Here is a 27,663-nt window from a genome sequence, read left to right on the forward strand (position 1 = left end):
CTGAGCACTGAGCAGGATTTCAGGATGAGGCGAGGATGGAAGTTTGCCCTGTGCATATAGGAGAGTCATTTCCTGGCTGGGACTCCGGGCTTGGTTGGGGGTGGGGAGAGCTTGGTGGACAGAGCCCAGGAGGCCCCCAAAGCCAGGGGGAGGTTGTGAGCAGGGGAGTGCCTCGGTTAGGTGAGGTTTAAAACGACTCCCATGGCTGCTGTGAGGACTGACGGTGGGAGACCGAGGAAGAGGCGAAGGGTCCCCAGAGTGTGTGCGCCTGGGACGCAGTGGGGGGTCAATTTGTATGTACTGGAGGAAAGAGGGCAGGGCTTGGGGAGGCCAGTGCCACTTCCCTGGGATCCTCCAGCGCGCACAGGCTGTGTGCCCCTCCCACACTCCTGTGCCCGCCCTGCGGACACCACCAAGGCCCGGTCCTGTGGCCTGTGACACAGCCTTCTCTGCACAGCCCTGCAACGCCAAGACGAGCACACCCCCTCCCCTGACAGGCACACGCCCGTGTCCGCGTGACCCGCCCTCACACACCACTCCATCCTGTCCTGCACCCCCCACGCAGACACAGGCACACTCCCGCGTCCACGTGACACACGCACACCCGCCTCCAAACAGCACACGCAGGTCCCTGCGCACGTGGACACCCCCCCAGCCACCAGCCCTGCGCCTCCCGGGCCCCGAAGCCGCAGCGCCCGCCTCTGCCGCCCCCTCTCGCCCCAGCCAAGGCAGGACCCTGCGCAGCCTGAGCCGCGCGCCGCCGCCGCCCCATTCATCTCCCACCCCGCCCCCGGCTCCTGCAGGAAGACGCTCCGGAGGGCCGTGGGAGGAGCGCTCCGCGGAGAACCGCACGTGGGTGCCCCGGGCCGGGCCCACTCCGCACAGACGCGGCCTCCACCAGGAGCCGGGCGCGGGGGACGGTGCACCGGGGATGGATGCGGTCCGCAGACAGAAGCGGGGAAGAACGCAAACGGCGGGGCACCCGCGGCGATGCGGTCCCGGCGGCCGGCGCAGACCCGAGCAGACTCCGCGAGGCACCCCGCAGACCCGGCCCCGCAGACAGAAGGGGAAGGATCCCCGCCCTGACCAGATCCCAGCTCCCTCGTAGACGCGGCCTGGCAGACCCCCCCGCCTCTCCCTTGCAGGCTCGGGGCAGGTGTTAAGGCGTTCGTCCTCCTGCTCCTAGCCCGCGTCCCCGCCCCGCCGATCCCTACCTGGGCGCCGGGCGACAGTCTCCGCGGCCCGGCGGGCGGCCCCGCTCGCTCCTGCTGCGCGCCCTGCCCCGCCCCGCCCCGCCCCGCCCCGCCCCACCGCCTCGCTTGGGCCCAGATCGCCGAGCTCAGCCCGCGGGCGCCGCGGCTCCGGGCAGCGCTCGCTGCCCCGCCCACCGCCGCGCCCGGCCGGAGCTCATTGGTCGGAGCGAACGGCCCCGCCAGCGCCGCCCAATCGGAGCCCGGGACTCCCGCCCCCTCCTGGACTAAGGGACCGCGGTGGGCGGTGCGGTAGGGGCTCTCCCTCCCCTGCGGCGGGGCCGACCTCGCCACGCCCCCGGCGTTCTGGGGTCCCCGAAGTCCCTCCCGGCCGCGGCGTGGGCCCTTCTCCTGGGCCTGCAGGGGACCGTGCTTCCCCGCCAAACCCTTTGCGCCCCCATCCCGGCCTGCAGGAGCCAGAGCGCCCCTCCCTCCCGGGCGAGGCGCGGTGCGTGCGAGGGAGGGGCGAGGCCCGGGGAGGAAGGCCTTGAATGGCAGGCCCAGGAGTGTAGCTTCTGCGGGGCGGGGGCAGAGAGGCCGAGAGGGGGCTTAGCACAGAGTGAAGTGCTTGCTCGGTGAGCCGGCGACAGGAATGGCCTAGCGAGGGCCGAGGGAGTGGAGGGAACTCAGCAGGACAGTGAGGTGACCTTCGCTGTGGCTGTTCCTGGGGACTCTGCCCCCACCTCTTCCCCTAACGCCTCCGCATGTGAATCCTCTGGCACCACCACTTGCCCCATATCCTTCCCCCAAATCTAACCTCCTGCGTCCCTGTCTCGAAGTGGAGCCAGGAGCCTGGGAGTCACCTGCTGCCTCCCTGTTTCCTGCTCCAACCAGTCCATCTCCAGGCCCTGCCATACTGCCACTTAACTATCCCTGGAATCGGCCCACTCCTCTCCACCCCACTTCCCCTCCCTTAGCTCAGGCTACCACCATCTTGTCCCTGATTGCTGCAGCAGCCTCCTGCCTGGCCTCCAGCCCCATCCAGTCTCACCTCCTACTAGCCTTTCTCTACCTGGCACCCAGAGCAAGTTTTCAGGAACACAAGTCCACCGAGAGGCATTTTCTATGGCTCACCCTGAGAATAGGTCTAATCAAGCCCTGTATAACCTTACTCCCAGCCACCTGCCTGTTTAACGCCTACTCGTCTTTCAGGGTTCAATTCAATCCTACTTCTGCCTGGAAACCTTCTCCATGACCTCCCCACTTCCAGCATGGGTTAGTGGCCCCACCCAGGTACTTCCTTGTACCTGGCATCCGTTTACCTGCTGGTTCCTCATTGGGACTGGGAGCTCCTGGATGGCAAGCACTGTGCCTGATTCGTCCAGCACACAGCCTGTCGCATGGCACAGGTGCTCAATGGATGTTGTTGAATGAATAATTCCAGCAACTTGAGTGTGGCTTTTGACCTCATGGTTCAGGATAGCAGCTAGAGCTCCAGCAATCACATAACGCATTCCAGGCAGTGGAGTGGAGAAAAGGATGAAGAAGAGGGCAGAGGGTCTGCACCAGCTCTCTTTTCAGGAAAGTTCCCAGAAGTTGCCACATGGCACTTTCACATACACTGCTTGAGCTTACTTAACATGACCAGACCCAGCTGCAAGAGAAAGCTGGGAAATGCAGCTTCCATTCTGGGCAGCCACATGCCCAACCAAGAACCAAGGACTGAATTGCTACTGGGAGAACAGATATCCGGAACAACTAGTGGACTCCACCATTGAGAGGGTGGATAGATCGAGGGGCAGAGCTCGACTGTATGCCAGGTGCTGTTTACAGGTCTTTCCTCAACCCTACTAAAAGCTATTATTGTCCGGGTGCAGTAGCTCATGCCGGTAATCCCAGCACTTTGGAAGGCTGAGGTGGGGCGTATCATTTGAGCCCAGGAGTTTGAGAACAGCCTGGTCCACATTGTGAAACTGTCTCTATTTAAAAGAAAAAAAAAGTTGTTATTATCCTTGACTCACAGAGGAGGCTTGGAGAGTGAAGCCACTTCCCCCAAGGACACACAGTGAACTGTGGCAGAGCTGCAATTGAAACCTGTCTTTTCCTTGCACACCAGACAGGCTGGGAAGTCAGGAAAGGGTGTGTCCTAGGAGCTGCTGGAAGGAAATCTTTCGACAAGGAAGGCTTGGACAACAATGTGAGAAGCTGTCAGGCCAAGCAGGATATGGGGCCCAAGTGTCTGCTTAGACTTGGCAACCAGGACACTGCCAGTGACCTTGGCAAGGGCACCTAGGAGAAGTGGTTGGGGTGGAGGCCAATTGCAGAGGGAAGTGTGGACTGGTCTTTCTGGAAGGGTTGCAGTGAGGGGAGAGGGGCAGAGCTGCTGGGGAACCTGGGCCAGGAGGAGGCAGAAGAGGGGGACAGATGTAGGGGTAGGAGAATGGAGGTGGCTTCTGCTGGGCAGCCTCTGGGCTGGGTGGTGAGGCTGAATACAGAGGAGGGACCCTTTTCTGCTCACTTGGAAGGGAAGGGGGCAGAAAGTGCAAAAGCAGGTGTGTCTGGAGAAAGAAGGGGGGGCAGAAGGGGAAGTTCCAGTCTTATAAAATCTAAATGATAGGTCTTGGTTGGGGAAGAGGGCAGAAGGCCAAGGCCCTGAGGGAGATGGCAGGGGCTGGCCTGTGTTGTCCAGTCTGGTAGCCACTAGTCACATGTAACTATTTAAATTAATTAAAAGTAAATTGGGCAGTCATGGTGGCTCCCGCCTGTAATCCCAGCACTTTGGAAGGCCGAGGCAGGCGGATCACCTGAGGTCAGGAGTTTGAGACCAGCCTGGCCAACCAACATGGTGAAACCCCATCTCTACTAAAAATACAAAAAAAATTTAGCAAGGCGTGGTGGCGGGCACCTGTAATCCTAGCTACTTGGGAGGCTGAGGCAGGAGAATTGCTTGAGCTCAGGGGCTGGAGGCTGCAGTGATCCGAGATCGTGCCACTGCACTCCAGCCTGGGCGACAGAGCAAAATTCCATCTCAAAAAAAAATATATTGATTAATTAATTAAAAGTAAATAAAATACGAATTTCATTTCCTTGGCTGCATATTTCCACCGAGGCCACCTGTGGCTTTTGGGTACCCTATTGGACAGCATAGATAGAGAATATTTCCATCATTCCAGAAGGTTCTATGGGACGGCACTGGTCTAGACAGAGCATGGTGACTGGGTGGGGGATGCTGCCCAGAGATCCTACCTGGCTGTAAATCCAGGCCTGAAGTCATGCCCACAGCAGGGCCCTCCACACAGCCTCAGTCAAGTCCCTCCTCCCCTCTTTGGGATTCCGCCAGATCTCCCTCCTGGCACAGCCAGCCCCTTCCTCCCCACTGTTTCACGAGGCCACTCCCGGGGTTCTCTACTTGTGCCACTGCCAGGCCTCTCCCAGCCGTGGAGGGTTGGGAAGAGTGCCAATGTTCAGGGCTGTGCCAAGATGGCAACCCATGGACAGAGGTGAGCTGACCTCTCCACCCAGCGCTGACCCTGCTGGGCTCAGGGCGTATGATTCAGCTCACTGGTCCCCACCGGCAGATCCAGAGGGATCTCAGAGATTGCCCAGCTCAGCCCCACATTTCACAGACGGGCACACTGTGTTTCAGAGAGGTCTGGAAAGAAAGCACGGACGGCAGAGGTTTGTCCTCATTCCCTTTATTGTACTCCACCCCTCGCTTCCCCCAGACCTTCTGTTCAGACAGAGCCAGGCAGGCCTTGGGAGCTGGGGCTGAGCCACAGGCAGGGAGCCCAGGATTTGGCTGGGGCTCCCACCCCAACCCGAGGTAGCTGAGTAAGGATTCATGGCTGGGAGGGCTGTCCTGGCCTGGCACACTTGGAGAGAAGCCTTTCCCTATGGAGGTGACATGGCACAGACCATGTGTGTGTGTGCTTGGGGGTGTAGATGTGTGTAGATGGTTGTGTTTGCAGGGCCCAAGCTGTTCACATACACAGTGTGGAAGGATGCTGTGTGCACGTAGGTGGTGTGTACACTGGGTTGTGTGCATGAGACACTGTGTGGCATGTGAGCACACAACACACATGCTGAAGGTGTTTGAGACCCTGTTCAGTGTCTATACCTGAACAGGAAGTGCAGGCTCAGGGCTAAGTCTGACTCCCGCTCAGGAGCTTAGAGTCAGAAAGTTCGAGGACAGCACTTCTTAAACTTAGGTCCCAGAATGGCCTGGGGAGTTTGCCATCCACACAGATCATACGGCCAGCCCTGGAGCTTTTGGTTCAGGAGGTCTGGGGGTGGGCCCAGGAGCTTGCATTGTCGATAAGTTCCCCAGGGAAACCGAAGGCCAGGAAGAAACAGGGCTCAAGCAGGGCTGTCTAATAGAACTTTCTTTGACAGTGAAAATGCCCCGAGCTGTCCAGTATGGCAGCCACTAACCACACGTATCTACTGAGCAGTTGAAATGTGGCTAGTTCAGCTGAGGAATTGAATTTTGTGTTTCATTCTATTTTATTTTAGTTTAATTTAGTCACCTATGGTTACTGACTGCCACATTGGAGAGCACAGATCTAGAGAAATGGAGGCAGCGGGTTGGATAATGAGAGTCCGGAGAGAGAAGCACAAAGCTAGGGTGCAGGTGTGTGGGAGGGTCCTGCCCAGCCCCAGCCATTCCCCACCAGGAGCGGCTGAGGCTAGGGTAGGGCTCCCTCAGGGTGTGTGGGGTCAGAGCCAGAGCTCAGATTTGCACAGGTCTCTCCTACTATGCACCCTGAGCTTCTGGCAAACTGCTCTCTGCCTGGCTGAGAGGGTAGGAGACTTCCTGGGGAGGCCCCTCTGCCCTGGCTGGGACCCACCAGGGCTCCAGGCTGAAGCCTCACGCTGCACCCAGTCAGGAGTTGGGGCCCGAGCATCAGGATGTCCTCATGTTCTCCTGCAGGCCCAGGGTGGAGCTGGTAGCTGCGAGGTCACGCTCAGCCTGTGTACATGGTGCAAGGGTTGGGGGATACAAGTCAGTGCTGGGGAAGCAGCTGCCCACGCCCCCCACCCCAACACAGACACAAGCACCGGAGGCCTTCGAAGGGCCTGGCTCGGGGGGTTCTCTTACCGCCCCTGGCCCCATGTCCTCAGCGTACTTGAACTTCTTCTGCTTGTAGTAGTGCCTCTTAGGCAGGATGTGAAGCAGCAGCAGGTCACAGAGAACTGTGGCCTGGGGTCAGGGAAGGGCACGGAGACAGCGTGGGAATCCGGGGGTGGGTACAGAGCCCTCCACATCCCACCTCAGTCCCTGGTGGTGAGGCCCTGGCTGGATCTGACCTCACTGGAGGCCAGTTTCCTGGAGGGTGGATGAGGCCCTGCAGGACTCTCAGGGGACCAAGATGGTTCCACCCCAACTCTGTCCTGCCCCAGCTCTGGGCCTTGGTTTTCTTAGATCTACTGTAGGTGGTGGGATGGGCAGCTGCTGGCTCAAAAATGATAGACAGTTAGGGTCAAGTTTTAGGGTGAGGGACGTCTTGCTGCTACTGAATTGTGGAAGAGGAGGGGCCAACCCCAGCACAGTGAGCCGGTGACCCCAGCACTTACCACCCCAAAGATGCCAATTCCAGAGCCGATGGTGGTCATTGTAGGGATGATGTCAAACTTCCCGGCCTGGTGGCAGGACCCAGGGAGAGAAGGGCTAACCGTCGGAAGGGGCCCAGCTGGAAAAGGCCGGACCTGGGACAAGGGGACTTCCCCACCCTCGGCTGTGAACTGTCCCCACCTCGGACTCTACATGGGCCACCAACTGCTGGTCAGTAGACCTGGGTTTTGACCTTGGCTCTGCCTCCCTGAGCGCAAGGAGACTGTGGGGAGGCATGGCCACAAGTTGCAAAGCCCTGCCCTGGACATGCCCCATGCCCATCTGTTATTAGAAGTAAAACTGCTGAATGAACCCACCCAACTTCTGGTTGTCTATAACTGTAGACGCCCAAAGGTACTCACAGGAGCTGAGAATGTGTCTCAGCTGCCACCACCCTCACACTGGACACTCACCTTGCCGTCCACCAGGATGTCAAAGCGAATCCCAAACACCTTGAAGAGGTGACGGTAGTTGGTCCCGTTCTCCACAAAGTGCCTGGCAAACCTTGGGGAAGGGATGAGGTGGCAGGAGGGTGATGGAGGGGACTGTCTTGGGTCTGGAGTTCTTAGCGCATCAGGGATACAGGAGATTTAGTGGTCTCTGAATACAGCCCCATCCCCAACACCGGGCAGGATCCCAGGCCTCATTCTGGGAAAGTTGTACTCAACTCTTGCCCCAACTCCTTTTTCTTTTTTTTTTTTTTGTGAGACGGAGTCTCGCTCTGTCGCCAGGCTGGAGTGCAGTGGCACGATCTCGGTTCACTGCAACCTCCACCTCCCGGGTTCAAGCGATTCTCCTGCCTCAGCCTCCCGAGTAGCTGGGACTACAGGCGTGTGCCACCACGCCCAGCTAATTTTTGTTTTAGTAGAGATGGGGTTTCACCGTGTTAGCCAGGATGGTCTCGATCTCTTGACCTCATGATCTGCCCGCCTTGGCCTCCCAAAGTGCTGGGATTACAGGCGTGACCACCGTGCCTGGCCCCAACTCTTTTTTGTTTGTTTGCAAGAGATGGGGTCTCGGCCAGGCCCGGTGGCTCACGCCTGTAATCCCAGCACTTTGGGAGGCTGAGGCGGGCGGATCACGAGGTCAGGAGATCAAGACCATCCTGGCTAACACGGTGAAACCCCGTCTCTACCAAAAACACAAAAAATTAGCCAGGCGCGGTGGCGGGCACCTGTAGTTCCAGCTACTCGGGAGGCTGAGGCAGGAGAATGGCGTGAACCCGGGAGGCGGAGGTTGCAGTGAGCCGAGATTGCGCCACTGCACTCCAGCCTGGGGGACAGAGAGAGACTTTGCCTCAAGCAAACAAACAAACAAAAAAAAGAGATGGGGTCTCATTCTGTCACCCAGGCTGGAGTGCAGTAGTGTAATCACAACTCACTGCAGCCTCAGATTCCTGGTCTCAAAGCAATCCCACCTCAGCCTCCCAAGATGCCTTGATTGCAGGTGTGGGCTGCTGTGCTTAGCCATTGCCCCATCTCCCAATGTCAGCAATTTCCCCAGCTAGTCCTGGCCAGGTGGGCCTGAAGGGGTCTGAGACCCAGGGACGGGGGATTTGAGGCTTCAATATCTTTCTCCCTGCTGGCTTCCTGCATGGCCACCCAGGCAGAATGAGAGCTGCCCAGGACCCTCTGCTCCCCTCTGGGGACACTTTCTCAGGCCTGAAGTGTTCTGGGAGTAGAAAAGCCTGCAGGACCACAAGGAAGAATGTGCTGCTGGGGGCCTGGCAGACACCTGAAGTTGAAGCCTGGGGAGAGATTTTTCTCTTCGTACAGCCCATGGAACTCATAGATGGGTCTGCAGTGCCGTACATGCCAGTCCAGGTCACAGTGCCAGTCGATGGTGATGCCAACCACTCCACCCTGCCAGGGACACAAGTAGTTAAGATCTGGGATTTCAGGATCAAAAACCCCTGTCTCAGCCGGGCGCAGTGGCTCACACCTGTAATCCCAGCACTTTGGGAGGCAGAGGCGGGTGGATCACCTGAGGCCAGGAGTTCAAGACCAGTCTGGTCAACAGGGTGAAAACCCATCTCTACTAAAAATACAAAAATTAGCCAGGTGTGGTGGCGCACGCCTGTAATACCAACTACTTGGGAGGCTGAGGTAGGGGAATCACTTGAACCTGGGAGGCGGAGGTTGCAGTGAGCCGAGATCCCACCACTGCACTCTAGCCTGGGTGCAGAGCCAGACTCTGTCTCAAAAACAAAAACAAACAAACAAACAAACAAACAAAGCCCATCTCACAGCTGGTACACGCACTCTCTCAAGAACAGAACATTTTGGAGCCGGGCGTGGTGGCTCGCACCTGTAATCCTAGCATTTTGGGAGGCTGAGGTGGGCAGATCACTTGAGATCAGGAGTTCGAGACCAGCCTGACCAACGTGATGAAACCCCGTCTCTACTAAAAAATACAAAAATTAGCTGGGCATGGTGGCGGGCGCCTTTAATCCCAGCTACTTGGGAGGCTGAGGCAGGAGAATCGTTTGAACCCGAGAGACAGAGGTAGCAGTGAGCCGAGATCACGCCACTGCACTCCAGCCTGGGCAACAGAGCAAGCCTCTGTCTCAACAAATCAACAACAACAAAAAAAACTGGACATTTTTTATTTAAGAAAAGATACTGAGAAACTGTTTTGGGGTAGAGGTCCTGTCACCCTCACTGGCCTTCCCTCCCATTACCCTCCACACTCCAGCTCTCTGACCATTTCTTATTTATTTATTTATTTATTTTCGCCCTGCTCTTGTAACCCAGATATGTCCTTGTTATTCCCTTCTGTTTCACTCGTGTGTTTTCTTTGGGAGCATTTCTCGCTTTATAATCATAAGTTTATTTAGTGTGATTATGTATTAACCCATCTCCTCCAAGACTGTAAGCTCCAGGAGGACGAAGCTATCTGTGTCATTCATCACCAACTCCTGAGTTCCTGGCACAGGTCACAGTGTGGGAGGCAAGCAGACAATTACTGCATTAATTAAAGAAGGAATCTGTGAAGACCTGGATTGGGAAGAAAACATTGGAGAAAGCGAAGCTCCTCTGGGCGAGGCGAGTAATGGGACAGGTGGGGATAGGCTGAGCAACAGGAGAAGAGCTGGAAGGTGGTCAGAGAAGGGGACAGAGAGCTGGGAAACTTGCCAGGAGCCTAGTTACTGAGAAGTTCCCAGTTGAAGATGGCAGGGAGATTTTTTTTTTTTCTTTTTTGTGAGATGGAGTCTTGCTCTGTCACCCAGACTGGAGTGCAGTGGCACGATCTCGGCTCACTGCAACCTCTGCCTCCCAGGTTCAAGCGATTCTCCTGCCTCAGCCTCCTGAGTAGCTGAGATTACAGGTGCCCGCCACCACGCCCGGCTAATTTTTTATATTTTTAGTAGAGACGGGGTTTCACCGTGTTAGCCAGGATGGTCTCAATCTCCTGACCTCGTGATCCGCCCGCCTTGGCCTCCCAAAGTGCTGGGATTACAGGTGTGTGCCACCGCGTCCAGCCCTGACAGGGAGATTTTTAGGAACAGGGAGGTCTAACATTCTGCATGTGTGTTGCTCCGGCATCAACCCCCTCCAGGGGTCAGGAAACTGAGGCCCATGGGCCTGATCATGGCCAGGTCCACTGTTCACATACTGTCTGTGGCTGCCCTTGCCCTTCCACAGCTGACTTGGGTAGTTGGCACGGAGCCCATATAGCTGGCAAAGCTGAAAATAGTTACTATCTGGCCCTTGAAAAAAAAGTTTGCTGACCTCCCTTGTAGACAGACAAATGTGTCGTGAGTGGGTTATTTTGGTAACATCACAGAAAAGGGATTGATTTCGTTCCTGAACAGGCAACTGCAAGGGCAGGACTAATAAGGGACACGTGCTGCCAGGTGTATAGGCTTCCCACGCACCAGGCAGCGAGGCACGCCAGGCACACCGCGTCAACTCACTTGACCCTTGGGATGACCCCACGAGACTGGCACCATTATTGCCCCCCCTCGGTGGGTCCAAAAACTCACACCCACTGAAGTTAAGAGACTTGTCTGAGTTCATACTGCTCGTTTGGGGCAGAGCTGGGATTTGAACCCGGTCAGCTAGTTCTGTGCTCATAGGGACTGCTTCTTCGGAATCCCAGGTGACTGCGAGGATCCCAGGGCACAGGATTTCTCAGGGCCATAGGCTATAGGATTCAAGCTGCCTTTTTTTTTTTTTTTGAGACGGAGTCATTCTGTCGCCTGGGCTAGACTAGTGCAGTGGCGCGATCTCGGCTCACTGCAACCTCCGCCTCCCGGGTTCAAGCGATTCTCCTGCATCAGCCTCCTGAGTAGCTGGGATTACAGGCGCCTGCCACCACACCCAGATAATTTTTGTATTTTTTTTTTTTTTTTGACAGAGTCTTGCTCTGTCCCCCAGTCTGGAGTGCAGTGGCGTGATCTCAGCTCACTGCAACCTCTGTCTCCCAGGTTCAAGCGATTCTCCGGTCTCAGCCTCCCAAGTAGCTGGGATTACAGGCGCATGCCACGATGCCTGGCTAATTTTTTGGTATTTTTAGTAGACACGGGGTTTCACCATACTGGTCAGGCTGGTCTCGAACTCCTGACCTCAGGTGATCCGCCCACCGTGGCCTCCCAAAGTGCTGGGATTACAGGCGTGAGCCACTGTGCCCGGCCAATTTTTGTTTTTGTTTTTGTTTTTTTTTTTGAGATGGAATCTTGCTCCATTGCCCAGGCTGGAGTGCAGTGGCGCAATCTTAGCTCACTGCAACCTCTGCCTCCCGGGTTCAAGTGATTCTCCTGCCTCAGCCTCCCTAGTAGCTGGGATTACAGGTGCGCGTCACCATGCCTGGCTAATTTTTGTATTTTTAGTAGAGAAGGAGATTTCACCATGTTGGCCAGACTAATCTCAAACTCTTGATCTCAAGTGATCCACCCGCCTCTGACTCACAAAGTGCTGGGATTATAGGCACGACCCACCGCACCTGACCAAGCTGCTTTTATCTAGTTTTTTTTTTTTTTTTTTTTTTAAAGCAGGGCATCAACAAACATCCAGATGACAAGGTCTGCCCACATCCGTTCATTCTGGGCACCTCCTTCGTGCCAGTTCCATGCCAGGACCTGCTGAAGACATGGATCTGACACTCAGGGGGCCCCAGTATCAGGGGACAGACCCATACATATACTCAGCCCTCACCGAGGAGACTTGGGAAGATGAACTGGGCCTAAAAAGCCTTTATCAGGATCCTGCCGCCCAGCCCTCCCCACCTGCCTGGCACCATGCCCCATACCTTCTCAGCCAGGGTGCTGAAGTTCTGGCCTGACTCTTGCACCACGTAGCCAAGCTGGAAGACTGGGCACAGGGGGTGCAGGGTCTTGTGAAAGAGGCAGGTCTTCATGTAGGCAGCATTCACCTCCTCCACCAGGTTGCGCCTATGGGGGTGGAAGGTGTTGACAGCAGCTGTGTGTCATCCGGGAGGGTGCCCACCACGCCCCAAAGCCTGGGGACCCCTCACAGGCTCCACATTGCCCCTTTGATTCCTTCCACGCCAGCAGGAATGGAGGGAGACAGAGACAGCTGAGAGCTGCCGGACTAGCCCCGGCCAGCTGCCTGCATTTCTGCCCGAATTTCCCACGCACCTGTTGACCTTGAAGCGTGGAAAGCTGATGCTGTTCTTGATGAAAAGAGTGAAGTTCTCGGCCTCTCGGAGAAGGGCAGGGCTGGAGGACACCACACGCACTCACCGCCCCTCCCCAGGAGGCCCCCTGTGTGTCCCACACAGAGCTTGGCATAGCAGGGGGTGGGCCGAGCCTCCGGGACCCGCCTGCAGCCCTGGGCCGGCGGAGGGGTGGGTGTGTAGCGTGGCCGGGACCCAGGGGAATCTTCAGCCTGGGCTGCGCGGATGGGGTGAGGGCGGGGTCAGAAAAAGGGGTAAAGATCTCTTCTAGACCCAGGCCCCCCTCTGTCTGGCCTGGGACCCTGTTCTTAGCTCCCTGGAAGGTCAGAGTGTTACCGCGGGATGTCGTCATCCACCTCCACGGGGCACCAGCCAAAGATCTCACAGGTCTTCACAGTGTCGTTGAAGGCCACACACTTGCCCGTGCGGATGCCTGGAGCCAGAGGGAAACCCCTGGGGGCCTGCACTAGACAGAGGAGGCCGCCCCAGACCCCTTCTCTAGGAGCTCCCAGTGATGGGCCACTCAAGCAAAGGAGCCGAGGACAGAAACGTGGCTGGGTCCCGGACGGGCAGGCCAAGCCCGGGGGGAGGAGGGGAGACGGCAGGAGGGAGTCCCTCCCGGAGGCCGCCTCGGCGGGAGGGATGTGAAGAGAGGCAGGTCAGCACCAAGCTGGGCCTGCGGGACGCCAGGGCCCGCAGCCGGGGGACTGTGGAGGGACAGGAGGAGGCTGACCTTACCTTGGGCCTTCCTCTTGGCCTTCCCAGGGGTACAGCCACTGTCTTCCTTGCATATGCCCCCTTCTGGGTGCTGGGGGAGGCGAAAGCTGCTGGCCCCAGGCCCCTTGGGTGGGGTCCTGAGAAGAGCCCTTCTCCCCACCCCCCAGGGCCCTAGGGAGAGCGTGGGGCAGAGTCTCAGACCTCTCTGGAGTGACGCCTGCTCACAGCCTCCTTCCCCCATTTCCCCCCACACTGCTCTGCCGAGGCGCCCCCCGGGATCATGCCCAGCTGCCCACTGCCAATGTCAGCTGGGCGGTGGGGGTGGGCACCAAGTCTCGGCACCCTGCCTGGTACACCGTGTGCTGGGCGGGAAGGCTCAGCTCTGCAAGGGTTGACAGTTGCTGTGTGTGAATATGCGCCCAAATTTCCATCACTATGGCCCCTGCAGGAAGCCTCTCTGGCTTCCTCTCCAGTGCCCCTGGAGACTTTCTCTGCACGTCATTTCCCCCTGTGAGTCCCAGAAGGGGGCTGGCGGGCAGAAGTCCTCACCTCTGCGCAGTAGCCTTGAGTCTGCTTCGGGGTCACGATGAAATTGGTCATGACCACGAAGGAGTTGTCCCCCTAGAAGTGAGGGGCAGGGGGAGGGTGGGGTGGGCTGGGAGCTGGGAGAAGAGCCCCAAGGGCCCCACCGCTGCCCCAGCAGAGGCCCCTAGAGCCCACAGGACATGCAGCAGCCACCACACCCCCTGCCACCAACATGGGGTGATATCACCAGGCTGCTTCTGCCCGGCATTCACAGAGGTCCAGAGAGAAAGAGGAGCTGGGCTGGTCCCACAGGGACGTGGGACAGAGTCCCACCCAACTCTGAGACAGGCCCTGTGAGGGGAAGGTGCAGCCCTGAGCCAGCTCACCTGGGCTGGGAAGACGTAGTCAGCCACGTCCCAGACCTGGGGGCCGAGGCCAGGGAGCTGGGTCACGGCCAGGCCCTTGAGTTTCACAGAGACACTGCTGATGAGGCCGCTCGAGGTCTGGTAGCCCTTCTCGTAGAGAAACACCCACCTGTGCGGGTGGGGACAGAGGGGGAGTTGTGGTTGTGGCACACGCTTTCCCGCGCCCTCCCCAGATGTGCTTCTGAGCCACCATCTGCTCCTAAAGCTCCTGTCTTGGGCTAGAGGCAGGACAGCCTCCCCTGCCTCCCCCTGCTGGCCTGGGCCTGAAGTTCCACGGTGCTTTTCACTATGAAAATGCTAATTCAGGACGGGCGTGTCATCCCAGCATTTTGGGAGGCCGAGGCGGGTGGATCACCTGAGGTCAGGAATTTGAGACCAGCTTGGCCAACATGATGAAACCTGTCTCTACTAAAAATACAAAAATTAGCTTGGCATGGTGGTGGGTGCCTGTAATCCCAGCTACCTGGGAGGCTGAGGCAGGAGAATCGCTTGAACCCAGGAGCCGGAGGTTGCAGTGAGCCGAGATCGCGCTATTGCACTCCAGCCTGGGCGACAAGAGCAAAATTCTGTCTAAAAAAAAAAAAAAAAAAAAGAAAGAAAGAAAGAAAGAAAGAAACTGCTAATTCAAATACTCTTTCCAATCCTTTTCCAAGAATAGAGTTTGCTGGGGCCTGGAGGCCAAGCCTCTTGGACCCCAATCCTTCCCAGGGTGCTCCTCCTTCCAGAGGTCTCAGCAGAGCACGAAGGCTGAGAATATGGTCTTCAATGCCTAACAGCCTGGGTCTAAATCCCAGCTCCATACTTACTGTGGGATTTGGGGTAAGCTATTCAATCCCCCTGTGCCTCAGTTTTCTCATCTATAAAATAGGAATAATAACGGTACTTCTTTTTTTTTTGAGACGGAGTCTCGCTCTGTCACCCAGACTGGAGTACAGCGGCGCCAGCTCGGCTCACTGCAACCTCCTACACCCGGGTTCAAGCGATTCTCCTGTCTCAGCCTCCTGAGTAGCTGGGATTACAGGCATGCGCCACCACACCCAGCTAATTTTTTGTATTTTTAGTAGAGATGGGGTTTCACCATGTTGGCCAGCATGTTCTCGATCTCTTGACCTAGCGATCCGCCCGCCTCGGGCTCCCAAAGTGCTGGGATTACAGGCATGAGCCACCGCACCCGGCCAACGATGGTACTTCTTGTAGTGATCAAGTGAGTGAGTTCATACATGTAGAAACACTCAGAAGGGGGATGGCACAGAATAAATGCAGTATAGACATTCGTTGTTATTATGATCCAGCCATGCTGGGACCCCCTGGGAGACAGCGAGGAAAACGGAGCAGGGAGGTGGTCCTCTGGAGGGCTTGCAGCATCCAGCCCCTCGGTCGAGGCACCGTGGGAGTGGCTCAGTCGGGAGGTCTTCCAGTTTTCTTGGGAAATTCTGGCCTTGCCTTCCCAGCATTGAGCTGTCCCGTTCCTTTGGATTCTCCACTTTCAGTCTGGAAGGTTCCATGGGGCTAACCTCCCTCTTAGCCCCAGGAGTTGGGCGGATAACCAAGGCTTGCCAATCACTGTTCCATCCCCCTAGTAACAGTGACGGGTCTAAGGACACGCACATGGCCTGAGGAGTTTCAGCAATGAGGCCAGGACTTTTCTGGGAATTGCCAGGAAAGAAACATCCTGTCTATTGAGTGGCAAAGCAGAGTGGCTGCAAGACGAAAACTATGGTAGTCATCTTTGCGACCTTCTGGAGAGAGCAATCCTGACAATGAAGCTCTCCTAGAGGAAAGCCAGGCCAGGAGATAGAGAGGGGCAGAATCCTGACAATGTTGTTTGAGCACCTGGATTCAGCCATACCTGAAGCACAGTTCAAAAATCTACTTCTGGACTTTTCAGTTACGTAAACCAATAAATGTCCTTCCTTTGTTTAAGCCAGTTTGGATTTGGTTTCTGTTGCTTGCAAATGAAATAGTCCTGGATAACACTCCTCTCCAGGCTGTGGCCCGTTCCTCGAGGAAAGACTCTTTGTGGAGATTCAGGGTAACGTGTGTGTGTGTGTGTGTGTGTGTGTGTGTGTGTGTGTGTTGGGGTATGGGGTGTGTGGCTGTATACTTGCAGGGCAATCTGTGAGTGCACCTGTGGCCAGATGTGTCATCCCCCTCCACTCCTTACCCTACCCCGAGCTCACCTGTCCAAGGGGAGCTCAAAGCAATGGACTCCCTGCTCCTTCCCCCAGGGCTCAGATCTGGTAACAGAACTCTCCAGGCCTCTTAGTCCCAGAGTCACCTCTCTCCCTGCTGCAGGCCCCAGGGAGGCCACCCACCAATGTCCTCTTCTTTCTTCTCATGGCCCACCCACCTCTTCTCTAAGCCCCCTCTCACCTTGGCACTGGGGCCAAGTCACATGCTCCCGAAGCCTAAGCTTGGTCACTGCTGTCCCCTGCAGGTCCCAGATAGCAACAGGTGGAGGCATGACAAAGGCCTCTGATCCTCAGTGTCCTGAGTCTGTCACGCTGCCTCCAGCCCCATCAGGGAGAGCAAGAGCATCGCCCATCCCCCCACTGGCCTCCTTGGGCCCCTTCCTCCAGGAGGGCCTCTGGTTCTGTGTCCAAGCCACAAGGAGCTGATGCAGGGGGGAGGAGGAGTTTCTCCTTGTCCTGAGCCCCTCTGCAGGACAGGCCACTGACCTCCCTCTCGGCACCTTCAGCCCCAACAGCTTAGCAACGTTTCTATCTTTGCCCAAGACCAACTTTCTACCTTTTCCCAAGAGACAGGGAAGCTGAGGCCTGCAGGAGTGGCGGTCTCAAGTGTCCCCACGCTTGAGGCACCCAGCCCAGGACTCAGCCCACCTCCACTGAGCAACACTGGCTTCGGCGTGTCTCCCAGGAGGCAGAGCACAGAGGGGAAACAGAGCCACCTGGAGCCCACAAGCTGGGGCTGATGCACCTTGGAGCTGCCGGTCTTGAGGTCGAAGGGAAAGGTCAGTCAGATCTGGCATTCATGACCTCAACTCTGGTGATAATAGAATGACTATGGGCTGGGCGCGGTGGCTCATGCCTGTAATCTCAGCACTTTGGGAGGCCAAGGCAGGTGGATCACCTGAGGTCAGGAGTTCAAGACCAGCTTGGCCAACATGGTGAAACCCCAACTCTACTAAAAATACAAAAATTAGCCGGGCATGGTGGTGGCGGGCACCTGTAATCCCGCTATTTGGGAGGCTGAGGCAGAGACTCACTTGAACCTCAGAGGCGGAGGTTGCAGTGAGCCAAGATTGCACTCTGCACCCCAGCCTAGGTGACAAGAGTGAGACTCCGTCTCAAAAAAACAAAAAATAATAATAGAATGACTATGGTGCCAGGCCCGCTCCTCCAAAGCCATGCCTTGATCTGGCCTTATTGTCACCACCCTGGGAAGACAACCAAGAGGGCCTGATGTCAGACACAGGCATCTTCAGAAGCCTCTCCCCTTCCAGAAATAACCCTCACCATGCTTTCTACCTCATCATCAGCAATCCCCCATCCTGGGGCTCTCCAATGGCCTTCTCAAGGAAGAGGCCACAGGGTGGAGTGGCTGAGGGTCAGGTGCCAGCCCTGCTGCTCCCCAGCTGTGTGGCTTCAGGCTAGAGACTACACCTCTCTGAGCCCTGGTTTTCTCAATAAAACAGAGGTGACGCCACCTACCTCAAAGGCGCTGCTTATTCATTAAGTGTTTAGTGAGGCTCTGCTACAAACTCAGCCTGGGCCCCAGGAGACGGAAGCATCTAGGTAAGTGTTTGGGGGAAGCTTCTATGAGTTCTTTATTTTTTGAGATGGAGTCTCAGTCTGTTGCCCAGGCTGGAGTGCGGTGGCACGATCTTGGCTCACTGCAACCTCCACCTCCCGGGTTCAAGCAATTCTCCCACCTCAACCTCCCGAGTAGCTGGGACTACGGGCGCGCCCCACCATGCCCGGCTAATTTTTTTTATTTTTAGTAGAGAGAGGGTTTCTCCATGTTGGTCAGGCTGGTCTGGAACTCCTGACCTCGTGATCCGCCCGCCTCAGCCTCCCAAGGTGCTGGGATTACAGGCGGGAGCCACCGCGCCCGGCCTCTATGAGTTCTTCTTAAGGAAATTAGCACAGTGCCTGGCACTCAGTGGGCACATATAATGAAAACCTCCCATTTTCACTGTTCTCCGTTCCTCCTTCACAAATTCCTCTTTCAATGTTGATCTGCCCCCATTCCCTGAGTGAGCTGCCTCAGACACGCCGTGTCCCCAGAATTCTATCTCCAGACTGCACTCTCCCCTGAGATTCAATTCCACACATTCAATCATTCAACAAACATGAGCCAGGTGTGGTGGCTCAGGCCTGCAATTCTAGCACTTTGGGAGGCTGAGAGGGGAGGATCACCTGAGGCCAGGAGTTAGAGACCAGCCTGGGCAACATAGTAACACCCTGTCTCTACTAAAAAACAAAAACAAACACGTATTTATCCAGCCCCTATTCATGCGCCAAACACTGTTGAACAAAACAAACACAAAAGTGAACAAAACAAACAAAAATCTCGCACCCAAGGGTCTTACACAGATGCTGCTCAAATGACGATGGGGCTATAACCTGATGAACCCATCCTGAGTCAAAAAGGCTCTTAATACCCCCAATAAACCCACCATAAAGTAAAAAAATCCTAAGTCAAACCACGCTAAGTCCAGATGCTCCTCAATTTACAACGTGGTGATGTCCTGATAAATTCTTTTTTTTTTTTTTTTTTTGAGATGGAGTCTCGCTCTGTCTCCCAGACTGGAGTGCAATGAGGCGATCTAGGCTCACTGCATCCTCTGCCTCCCGGATTCAAGCGATTTTCCTGCCTCAGCCTCCTGAGGAGCTGGGATTACAGGCGCACACCAACACGCCTGGCTAATTTTTGTATTTTTAGTATAGACGGGGCTTCACCATGTTGGCCAGGCTGGTCCTGAACCCCTGACCTCAGGTGATCCACCCACCTCTGCCTCCCAAAGTGCTGGGATTACAGGCGTGAGCCACTGTGCCCAGCCTACGAAATCTATTTTGTGCCAAGCATTAACCACTCTACAGACAGAAATTCAACTGGATCAACCTGAACTCTTCATCTCCCTTTAGAACTTGTTCCCCTGTGTCCTCGTCATGGAGAATGGTGTTGTCCTCACCCTATCACCCAGGCTCAACACCCAGGCAGCATCCTCACAGCCACCCTCCCCATCATGCCCCCACATTCATTGGGTCCCCCCGTCCTTCTGGTCCTCCCTCGGCTTTCATGTAAGGGCCCAGAAGGGCTGGTTGTGGGAAGGCTGAGACACTGGAGGAGCTGGGACAGGTGCGGGGGCAGCTCTGGCATGGGTTGGGAGGACCGGCCAGGTGGCTGGTGGGACACAGGGTATGGCCATGGGCCACAGGCAGGAGTTGACCAGATGGGGCGTGTGCTGTCAGGGAGCAGCAGCCTTGGGGAGGGGCATGAGCAGACTCCAGGCCTGGGAGGGAATGTGCTCAGAACTGGGGCCCACCCTGAGGCCCCCATGCAACCCGTAGACAAGTCGAGGGGCATCTGGGTTAAGTTCCTTGAGTGCAGGATCTTGGTTTGTTTTGTTCACTTCTGTATTTTTAGTGTCTAGAAGAGTGCTTGGCACATAATAGGAGCTCAATAAACACTGTGTGTAGAATGACTAACTGAATGTGGAATTGAATCTCAGGCCAACCATTTGTGTTTTCAATTATTTTATTTTTATTGTTCTTTATTTATTTTTGAGACAGGGTGTCACTCTGTCCTCCAGGCTGGAGTGCACTGGTGCAGTCGTGGCTCACTGCAGCCTCAACTTTCCAGGCTCAGGTGATCCTCCCACCTCAGCCTCCTGAGTAGCTGGGACTGACTACAGGCACGCGCCACCACACCCGGGTAATTTTTTTTTTTTTTTTTAGATACAGGGCCTCGCTGTGTTGGCCAGGCTGGTCTTGGACCCCTGAGCTCAAGTGATCCGCTCACTTTGGCCTCCCAAAGTGCTGGGTTTACAGGCGTGCACCATGGCACCCGGTCTGTTTTTCTTTCTTTCTTTCTTTTTTTTTTTTTTTGAATACGTCACCAATCTCTAAAAACCAAGCGGTTTCTTTCATGCATAAATCTCACTTCCCACTTCTCTTGAGACGTCGGAAGCTCTGGCTGTGCCAGGTGTTACGTGCTGCGGCAACAATGGGCAGAAGCTGAGCAGGGGCCGCCCCAGGCGTGAGGCCTGCCGGGGTGACGACATCTGTCACCCGTGCTCACTGCCTCTGCCTTGGGTCCAGCCCCGTCCCCCCTTCCCATCCCTGCGGCCTCTTCACAGCTGTCCTGCCTCCGGCCCCCACGCCCACCCCTGCCTGCTCCAGGCCCTCCCCTGCTAGACATCCTTTCTTGGCTCCCTTCTGCCTGCAGAAGAAATCCGGGCGCCACAGCCTGGTGTTCAAAGGCCTTCGCCATCGCCCCTGCTCTCCCTTTCACAGCCTCTCCCTTGGGCTCCTTTTATGGCCCCTTCAGCCTAGTCCCAGTGACACCTTCTCTATTCCTCTCCGGCCCCAAGACCTTGGTTCACACTGTGTCCCGACAGGAGAGCCTGGAAGGGGTGGGCACGCAACCAGGCTCCTCCAATCAGGGCATTCCGTTTCCTTGACTGCAATGATTGATTGGTTCTGGGGTGGGCACGGGACCCAACCCCGGCCAATAAGAATTGAACCTGAGACTTTTGCTGGAGCTCTGGAGAAGGAGCCACTCTTGTGCCTCGGGAGTGGCTAAACTGGTGAGATGTCAGCTTGGAGCTGCTGGTGGCCATTTCCCCAGTGTGAAGACAGAGAACTTGCCTGAGAATGAAGCCTCCACAGAGGAAAGAAGAGCCAGGAAAGGGAGATAGGTCATGGGCAGCTTCTTTTGAGAACCAAGACTGGACCCGCGGGAATTCCTCATCCCCTTTCCCCTCTAAACCTTACTCCTCCTGTGTCTTCATCCTGGAGGATCCAGCCGGGCCTGAAACCCGCACTGGTTTTTCAGTTACATAAACCACCGGATCCCCCCACCCTTCCTTTTATTTATGTATTCATTTATTTGTTTGTTTTTTTATTATTTTTTTTGAGACGGAGTCTCACTCTGTTGCCCAGGCTGGAGTGCAGTGGTGCGATCTCGGCTCACTGCCATCTCTGCCCCCCAGGTTCAATCGATTCTCCTGCTTCAGCCTCCCGAGTAGCTGGGATTACAGGCATGCGCCACCACACCCAGCTAATTTTTGTATTTTTAGTAGAGATGGGTTTTCACCATGTTGGCCAGGCTGGTCTCAAACTCCTGACCTCAAGTGATCCACCCGCCTTAGCCTCCCAGAGTGCTGGGATTACAGGCGTGAGCCACCGCGCCCGGCCCACCCTTCCTTTTAAATCTGTTTGATTGGACTTTTCTCACAGGAACCAAAGGAGTCTGGCTAATTCACCCTCAGTTCCTCCCTCTCCCTCTCTCCATTCCATGTCCCACCTCTGTTCCCCGGCACAGCACCAGGCATGGAGAAGATGCTACAGAAACGGTCCCCGGATGTGTTTCTCCCCCCAATAACTTCTATCCATCCTTCTCCCTGATTGGTGCACTCTGATCTCCACTTGGAGATCTCAGAACATGTGATTTCAAGAGGTCTGTGTGGAGGCGCAGGGGATGAGTGAGGACTTAGTTGAGAAGAGACCCAGAGGGATTGGAGAGAAAGCTGAGAGCAGACCAGCCCAGCCCACAGCCCCCAGGTCTTTGCTTATGGCTGGTTCCATCAGTGTGTCACCTCCTCCAGGAAGGCCTCCCTGGCTTCCTCCCCAAGCAACATTCACAAATCCTTGGAGAAGCTCCTCTGTGCTGCAGCAAAACCACCCCTCTCCTTACCCCATCCCAGTGTGCCCCAGCATGGCCTGTTGGGTCACAGATAACAGCCCACTGCCTGTACACCACCAGGGACAGAGAGCTCATCAGCTCTTCGGGGAGAGCTCTAACTGAGACCATCTTTTTTTTTTTTTTTTTTTTTTGAGATAGAGTCTCGCTCTGTCACCAGGCTGGAGTGCAATGGGGCAATCTCAGCTCCACTCCGCCTCCAGGGTTCAAGCGATTCTGCTGCCTCAGCCTCCCAAGTAGCTGGGATTACAGGCGTGCACCACCACACCCAGCTAATTTTTTCTATTTTTAGTAGAGACGGGGTTTCACCATGTTGGCCAGGCTGATCTCAAACTCCTGACCTCAGGTGATCCTCCCACCTCGGCCTCCCAAAGTGTTGGGATGACAGGCGTGAGCCACTGCACCCAGCCTTAACTGAGACCATCTTAACTGGATCGGAGAGGGTCAGCTCAGCTCAGCCTTCTGGTCTCAGGCCCACTCACTGCCTGCAGTTGCCTGGGATCTCCTGGGGGAGCATGACTTGCAGAGACCACGGCCTCGGTTTTCCTCCTGAGTCTGTGTTCTTGGCTTCTCAGCCTCTCTGCTCAGCCTCAGTAACTCTGTCCATCTCTGAGTCTCGGGACCTCCCACCCTTCGTCTGAGTTGTGCTCCGGCGTTTGTCCCTCTGTCCAGGTCTGTCTCTGTGTCCACCCATCCCCCACCCAGGCTTTGCCCTGTGTCTGGGACACGGGGGCCTCGCTCTTCTCTCATGCTCCTTTCCATCCCCTGGCAGTGCCCACAGGATCAGACATGAAAGCAAAGCCCTCCTCAGGAAACAGCAAAGTGCTGAGCTGAGTGCACTTTGCGGGGGGTCCCCTGCAACCCGTGCCCCACAGGCCGGTTAGGAAGCTGAGTCCGGAGATGCCAAGACCAAGTCCAGGCTGGGTCAGGGGTTGGGTTTGCCGCTGTGGGTTCCTGGCTGAGAGGTCAGTGCAGTACTGAGCAGTGGCCAGACGAGGGCGCAAGAGACAGCAGGCGCCACAGCCTGAGCAGGAGCTGGAAGCCTGGGCCTGCAGCCCTGGGGGTTGCTGGTGATGACGGACCCTGCCTTCCTTCCACCCTCTGCTGTGTGACGTGGGCAGGCCAGTGCCCTCTCTCTGAGGAGGTTGCCTTTCCAGAATATCAAGGCTGACTTTGGAGCCATGCAGGTGGGTTCAAATCCTGGTTAGTCTCTTACTAAGCTGTGAGATCCTGGCTAATCCCTGTGGTCCTGAGCCCCACAGACACCGAGAAGGGCCACATCCATTTGGAAACTGATTAGACAGTCTTGGGAGGGAAGACAGGCAGGAGGGCGGTAGTGAGGTCCCCGTCACTGGAGATATAGGTTCCCGGCTGGGCAGCAGCTTGGGGCATAGGCTACGGCTGGGAATGGGTGGGTCCCTCCAACGCTGACAGCCTGTGACACACACAGAGGAGGGACCTGGTGCCCCTCACACCTGCAGATCTGAAAGCAGAACTAGGGAGCCGCAGGGGCAGAGAGAGGACAGCCTTCCCCCAGCCTCTTCCAGCAAGGGTAGGCTGGGCCTGCGCAGACAGCCTCTCCCAGGGAGGGTCAGGAGTGATGCTAAGGGTGGACTTCCGGCCCGTCCTGTACCTGGCATCCCACCATCAGTGCCCAGTAGAAAGGATCCACAGCCCCCTGTGATGGTGAGGAAGGAGAAGGCACAGCAGAGGCCTGGGGCTCAGGAGGGCTCAGCTCCAACCCTGGGTTTGCTGCTGACTTGCTGTGGACCTGGAAACCCCACTGCCCCTCTCTGGGCCTCAGTTTCCCTCACAAGCTCAGACATCACAGATGTCAAATTAGTTTCTGAACAAGAGAGAGGAGAGGCCAAGGCTGGGGTCTGGCCCTGGGTCCACCGGGCCAGCTCTGAGGTTTTGGGGACTGGTGGGACAGAAGGAGGGCTCTTTTGGATGCCAGAAGTTTCCGGGGGACTAGGACTTCGTGGTCCTTGTTTGGGCCCTGGGTCAGCCTGCCCTGGACTCCATTTAGCAGTTCTGGTTCGGAACCATGGTAAAAATGGGGAGGGCAGAGCTCTCAGAATCACATGGCAAAGGCAGGCAGGGGCTACTGGGCACCCCTAGGACCCCAGCAGGGGCTGAACGCCCTCCAGTGGCCCTGGGGCCTCCAGGAGACCTCTGCAGAGTCAGTGAGTGGACAAGATGCACCACACACAGGGGACACACATTGGCCACCCAGACACTTGGCCACAGGGCAGACATGGGCACAGCCATATGTACACACAAGCGTACCCACATGTGGGCACCCAGCCCCAGGGACACACACCCAGACACATAGGCACAGAGCTCCATATGCACATTCACAAGTGTGCCAGCCTCTGCCAGGCCTGTCTTGGCTCCCGAGACAACCATACTGCAGGAGCGTCCCACGCTGCCTCTGATTCTGCACTCCCAGCCCGGTGGGACAGGTCCAGAGATGCCCAGAAAGGAACTGTCATCCCTGGGACCAGAACCGATCTCTGTCCTCCGCCTGACATGCCAACATTAAGGTACCAGGTATTCAGAATGTGAGGGTTTCTCTGCTCCGGGGGCCTCAAACGTCCCTGGATGTCCCTCGCTCAGGCAGGGAAGCTGGCAGCAGAGTCTGTCTCTCTCTAACTTGTCATATGGGGTGACGGGTGTGGGGTATGGCCTCTGTGTGTCAGTGGCGGCCTGGTTTGGCAGGCGGTCAGAGGTCGAGGACTCAGTGGCTGTGGTTGGTGGGGCCCTGGCCCTGAACACCACTAACCACTCAAAGGAACCATAACACTGAGCCGGCTCCTCAGAACCCAGAGACTCTGCCTCCTGTTCACCGAAGGCCCCCGGGCAGGGCTTCCCCTCCGGCCTCGTCCCCATCTCAACAGCGAGTTGGCAGGATTTTCTATTCTCGCACAGTGGCTTGCCAGGAAGGCCTTCCCCTGGATGGAGAGGAAGAGGGGCTCGCTGGTGTCATGCAAGGGATCTCAGAGTCTGGAGGACAGGCCCGGGGTAGGGGCTGGTGCAGGCAGCGGGAGGCGCCCGGACTCACCCGATGACGTAGACCAGGACCACCAGCTGGATCAGTCGGAAGATAACGCCCACCTTCTTGTTACGCACCAGCACCATGCGGGGGGTGTCATACTCGAAGAGGAAGGCGGCCAGCTCCTCCTGGAACCGCCGTGCCATGGTGGGCCGGCTGGGGCTCAGAACCGAGCCCCCTGCACGGCCTCTGCTCTCAGGGTGAGCCGGGTGCCACCGCCCACGTCGATGGTAGAGCTTCTGGGGGCTTCCTGGCCCCTTAGGAAGAGCAGGGCGGTGCAGGTGGGGCCAGAGGACAGGAGCCAGAGGTCAGCTGGAGGCACTTGGGTTGGAGAGAGAATCCCTGGGTGATCAGAGCAGCTCTTGGCCCCTGGAAGGCAACAGACTGCAGGCCAGCCTCGCCCATGGACAAATAAATTCCCAAAGATAGACGGGGCGGGGCTGGTGGGGCCACCCAGGCCCAGCCCCACTGCCCCTCCTGGCTCTGCGTGGGCCTTGTTGGGCCTCCGGAAACAGGAGTTGTTGGCAGGAAACCACAGGCCACCCGTCACAGGGGCAAAGATAAAGCTCTCAGTCGACTCCTCAAGTTATCCTCCCCCCAAAACCTGGCAAGATGGAGCTCTGGCCAGGGCCTGGGGGAAGCTGGAGTCTCCTCAGATTAGGGGACTCCCCGCGACTCCCCTCCACTGCCAAAATGAGACCTCCATCCCCAGCCCCATCCATCACCCTCCACCCTCCCCCACCAGGGTTGGCTGCTTCGTCCCTGGGGGTCTGCAGTGAGCAGGGCAGAGAGGAAGGAGGCTCTGAGTTCCAGCCTGGCCTGTGCCCGGTCAACCTCGGTGCTGAGCTGGCATCTCTATCCCCCACCTCTCCTCTCCCACCGTCTGTCCTGCCGGGGCCACCATCAGAGGGAGAGAGGTGGCAGGTGCCCAGCCAAGGCCAGCACCACATCCGTCACCAGTGCCACGGGGGGCCCAAGACCAGCCGAGAGAGCCTGACCTCGGAGATCCCTGGCTCTGCCACTTCTTGGCTGTGGGGGCTGGGTGTCACCTTGCCTCTCCGAGCCTGCTTCCTCGTCTGTAAATTGGGGTAATAAGGGCTGTTCCTTCTAGGTCGAGGCTCACAGGGGACGGGTCTCAGCAACACGGGACAGAGAACTGGAGGCCACCATTGAGTTTGGGGCACAGCACCTCTGCAGTCCCTGCCTTCCCTTCCCACCCCCAGCTCGGGCCCTGAACACAGGGGTTTGGGGTGGGCAGAGGGTCCCACGTTAGCTCCTCAGAGCTGGAGGCCTCCCTTGCCCCACCCCTCGTTTTGAAGATGAGGAAACCAAGCTCAGAGAAGAGAAATGAGTTGCCCAAGCTCACCCGGGGTGGTACTGGAGGTTCAAGCTGGAAGCAGGGGCCTCCCTGGCGAGCCCCCACGGCCCTGTCGTCCGAGCCGCCCCACCCTTAAGGCTGATAAGGAGTCTTCTTGCTGGCGAGCCATGAGCTGGAAGTGCTCTGGGCAGGGAGCCAGGCCCTGGGGCTGGGAATCCCGGCAGCCTGTCTGAATGGGGGTCACCCACAGAGGGCTGCCCATGGCCCCTTCCAGCACCCAGGTCAGTCTCTCCTTGTCAAGTAGATCCGCCTCACCCCTCGCAGAGTTTCTGCTAATCCAGTGGGTGTCATGGGCTTTTCTAAAGAAAATCCAGAGATGCTGGGAGCCAGAACTGTGGTGGCCACGTCTCCCTTTGGCCTGATCTTGACCCTAGACAGTTCCTTTCCCAGCTGCCCCTGTGGCCATTGGAATGGGAGGCACCAGGACATAGCTGCTTGTGATGGGGAGTGGGGTGGGTGCTGAGACTGTGTGGGCCATTCTGGGTCCCTTTTCAGCCACCCTTCTCCCTGATATGTGTTCTAGAGAGTGGGTGGGGTGGGAGGGAATGGAGGGAGGAAGGGAGGGAGGGAGGGAAAAGGAAGGGAAGGGAAGGGAGGGAGAGAGGGAGGAGGAAAGGGAAGGGAAGGGAGGAAGGAGGGAGGAAGGAGGGAGGAAGGGAGGGAGGGAGAAGGAAGGGAAGGAAGGGAGGGAAGGGAAGAGAGGGAGGGAGAAGGAAGGGAAGGAAGGGAAGAGAGGGAGGGAGGGAAGGGAGGGAGGGGAGGGAGGAAGGAAGGAAGGGAGGGAGGAAGGGAGGGAGGGAAGGAGTAAAGGAAAGAAGGAAGGGAGGGAGGGAGGAGAAAGGAAGGGAAGGGGAGGGAGGGAGGGAAGGAAGGAAGGAAGAAGGGAGGAGGGTGGGAGGGAGGAAGGAGGGAGGGAGGAAGGAAGGAAAAAAGAAAGGAGGGAGGGAAGGAGGGAGGAAAGAAGAAGGAGGGAGGGAAAAAAGGAGGGAGGGAGGGAGGGAGGAAGAGGGAGGGAAAAAAGGAGGGAGAGAGGGAGGAGGAAAGGGAAGGGAAGGGAGGAAGGAGGGAGGAAGGAGGGAGGGAGAAGGAAGGGAAGGAAGGGAGGGAAGGGAAGAGAGGGAGGGAGAAGGAAGGGAAGGAAGGGAAGAGAGGGAGGGAGGGAAGGGAGGGAGGGGAGGGAGGGAGGAAGGAAGGAAGGGAGGAAGGGAGGGAGGAAGGAAGGAAGGGAGGAAGGGAGG

General features: G+C 57.0%; 2 protein-coding genes across 2 annotated transcripts in view; both read right to left on the bottom strand.

Moving 5' to 3' along the window:
- CAMKK1 (calcium/calmodulin dependent protein kinase kinase 1) overlaps positions 1-1,370 on the bottom strand; it is a 32,127-nt gene extending 30,757 nt beyond the window's left edge. Inside the window, exon 1 of the mRNA XM_034941308.3 lies at positions 1,215-1,370. The gene's annotated coding sequence lies outside the window, so the exon portion shown is untranslated. The remainder of the gene's footprint in view (positions 1-1,214) is intronic.
- Positions 1,371-3,331: 1,961 nt separating this feature from the next.
- On the bottom strand, positions 3,332-25,798 carry P2RX1 (purinergic receptor P2X 1). Its single transcript, XM_003810222.6, has 12 exons — positions 25,057-25,798; positions 14,067-14,214; positions 13,705-13,776; positions 13,177-13,246; positions 12,775-12,871; positions 12,401-12,481; positions 12,052-12,193; positions 8,536-8,663; positions 7,215-7,305; positions 6,765-6,830; positions 6,289-6,390; positions 3,332-6,159 (listed from the first exon to the last, which is right to left on the bottom strand). Exons 1-12 carry the CDS (start codon positions 25,191-25,193, stop codon positions 6,094-6,096), a joined length of 1,200 nt encoding a protein of 399 aa, XP_003810270.1. The 5' UTR covers positions 25,194-25,798; the 3' UTR covers positions 3,332-6,093.
- Positions 25,799-27,663: the final 1,865 nt, after the last annotated feature.

Source organism: Pan paniscus, chromosome 19 (assembly GCF_029289425.2).
Source record: "Pan paniscus chromosome 19, NHGRI_mPanPan1-v2.0_pri, whole genome shotgun sequence".
NCBI lineage: Eukaryota > Metazoa > Chordata > Mammalia > Primates > Hominidae > Pan > Pan paniscus.

Bases quoted from the DNA above. Each gene is read 5' to 3' on its own strand.
- P2RX1 (XM_003810222.6), bottom strand. From the start codon at position 25,193: ATGGCACGGCGGTTCCAGGAGGAGCTGGCCGCCTTCCTCTTCGAGTAT. The intron at 14,215-25,056 runs GTGAGTCCGGGC...CCACCCGCACAG, and splicing joins GTCCTGGTCTACGTCATCGG to GTGGGTGTTTCTCTACGAGA. The intron at 6,391-6,764 runs GTAAGTGCTGGG...CCCTGACCCCAG, and splicing joins GAATTGGCATCTTTGGGGTG to GCCACAGTTCTCTGTGACCT.